Source organism: Malus sylvestris, chromosome 3 (genome assembly GCF_916048215.2).
Source record: "Malus sylvestris chromosome 3, drMalSylv7.2, whole genome shotgun sequence".
Taxonomy (NCBI): Eukaryota; Viridiplantae; Streptophyta; class Magnoliopsida; order Rosales; family Rosaceae; genus Malus; species Malus sylvestris.
Window position 1 is genome coordinate 15,709,809 of NC_062262.1, and position 1,905 is coordinate 15,711,713.

Here is a 1,905-nt window from a genome sequence, read left to right on the forward strand (position 1 = left end):
TTCTTTAGATCGTATTCTCCCAATCACATATTCCTTGGACTTATCGTTTAAGCATATAACATTTATATGAGACGGCTTAAAACAATAATCTATGCCCTTGATATTAAACTAGATTAGTTTAACATGTGAAATGTCCGTAAAGTATCATCATATGATTGGTTTTAGGGCACATTTCCAACAAGAATAGCCATCAAGAAAACAATAATGAGAATGACCAGTTAGCCTTTCTAACATTTGATCAATGAATGGGAGTGGAAAGTGATCCTTGTGTGTGGTGCTATTTATCTTTCGATAGTCTGTACAGACTCTCCAACTATTTTGCACACGTGTAGGCATTAGCTCATTAGCTTCATTCTTAACAACTGTGACTCCAGATCGTTTAGGGACTACTTGAATAGGGCTTACCCACTTGCTATCCGAAATAGGATATATGATTCCAACATCAAGAAGTTTGATAACCTCTTTTTTTACGACTTCCATCATGAGTGGGTTTAAACGGCGTTGAGCTTCCCTAGTTGGTTTTGCACCTTCCTCCAACAGAATCCTATGCATGCATGTAGCTGGATTTATACCTTTGATATCTATAATGCTCCAAGCTATGGCAGTTTTGTGATCCTTCAGTACCCGGATTATTTTTCCCCCTCTTCTGTTGAAAGTTGTGACAATATGATGACGGGTAATGTTTCATCCTCTCCCAAAAATGCATACTTCAAATGTTCAGGAATTGGTTTAAGCTCCAATTTGGGTGCCTGAATCACAGAAGGAAGAGTTTTTTCGTTAGAAGTAGGAAGAGAAATAAAATAGGAAGAACACTTACCACGAATTGGTGAAAGAGACTCAAGAGAGGCTACTATTTGGATTAATTCTTCTTCAATGTGCTTTGAATAATTAAAATTTCCATGTGTAATGCTATGCACTAATGCCTTCTCTAAATTATCTTGTCCCACACCTTCATTAAAACAATTCTGCACAAAATAGTCAAACACATCAATAGACAAACAAGATTCTAATTCACTAGGATACCTCATAGCATTGAAGATTCTGAACTTGACGCTTTCCCCCTCAATTTCCATGGTTAAGGTACCATCGTAGACATCAATCTTCGTACGTGTTGTTCTAAGGAATGGTTTTCCCAATATAAGAGGAAGTGCAGTAGGCATAGGATCATGTTCCATCTCAAGAACAAAAAAGTCAGCGGGAAAAATGAGCTCATTCACTTGCACAAGTACATCCTCCAATAGGCCTTTGGGATATCTATTTGAACGATCTGCCAACTGGATTACTACCTTTGTTTCCTTCAATTCTCCAAGGTTCAATGACTCATACACTGAATATGGCATCAGATTGATGGATGCCCCCAAATCACACAATGCTCTCCCAAACTCTTTGCCTCCAATTACACATGGAATGGTAAAGCTACCGGCATCTTTCAACTTCGGTGGCAGCTTTCTCTGCAAAACAACTGATACTTCCTTGCTTAATGCCACAGTTTCTTGATCATTGAATCTCCTCTTGTTCATACAAAGCTCTTTAAAGAACTTTGCATACTTGGGCACTTGTTTTATGGCATCTAAAAGAGGTAAGTTCACTTGGACTTTCCGGAAAGTATCCAAGATTTCCTTATCAGTTTGCTCTTTCTTAGACTTCATAAACCTACGAGGAAAAGGAATAGGGACACATGAGTTAAATGAATTTTGAACTTCTTTACTTACCTTATCAGAATCTTTTTTGTTCAATTCTGTATCTTTATGAGACTTTTCAGTTTCTGTTGAAGCCTTATCTTGCTCAAAAACTTATTTTCCACTCCTTAAAGTCACAACATTCATCTGCTCCGCATTTGGATTCACCACGGTTTGGCTAGGCAACCTTCCTGGTTGGTGTTGTTGCCCCATCAAACTTGCTAAC

General features: G+C 38.1%; 1 protein-coding gene across 1 annotated transcript; it reads right to left on the reverse strand.

The window, feature by feature from the left end:
* Window positions 1-629: 629 nt before the first annotated feature.
* LOC126617016 (uncharacterized) lies at window positions 630-1,649 on the reverse strand. Its single transcript, XM_050285101.1, has one exon. It carries the CDS (start codon window positions 1,647-1,649, stop codon window positions 630-632), a length of 1,020 nt encoding a protein of 339 aa, XP_050141058.1.
* Between the last annotated feature and the right edge of the window lie 256 nt (window positions 1,650-1,905).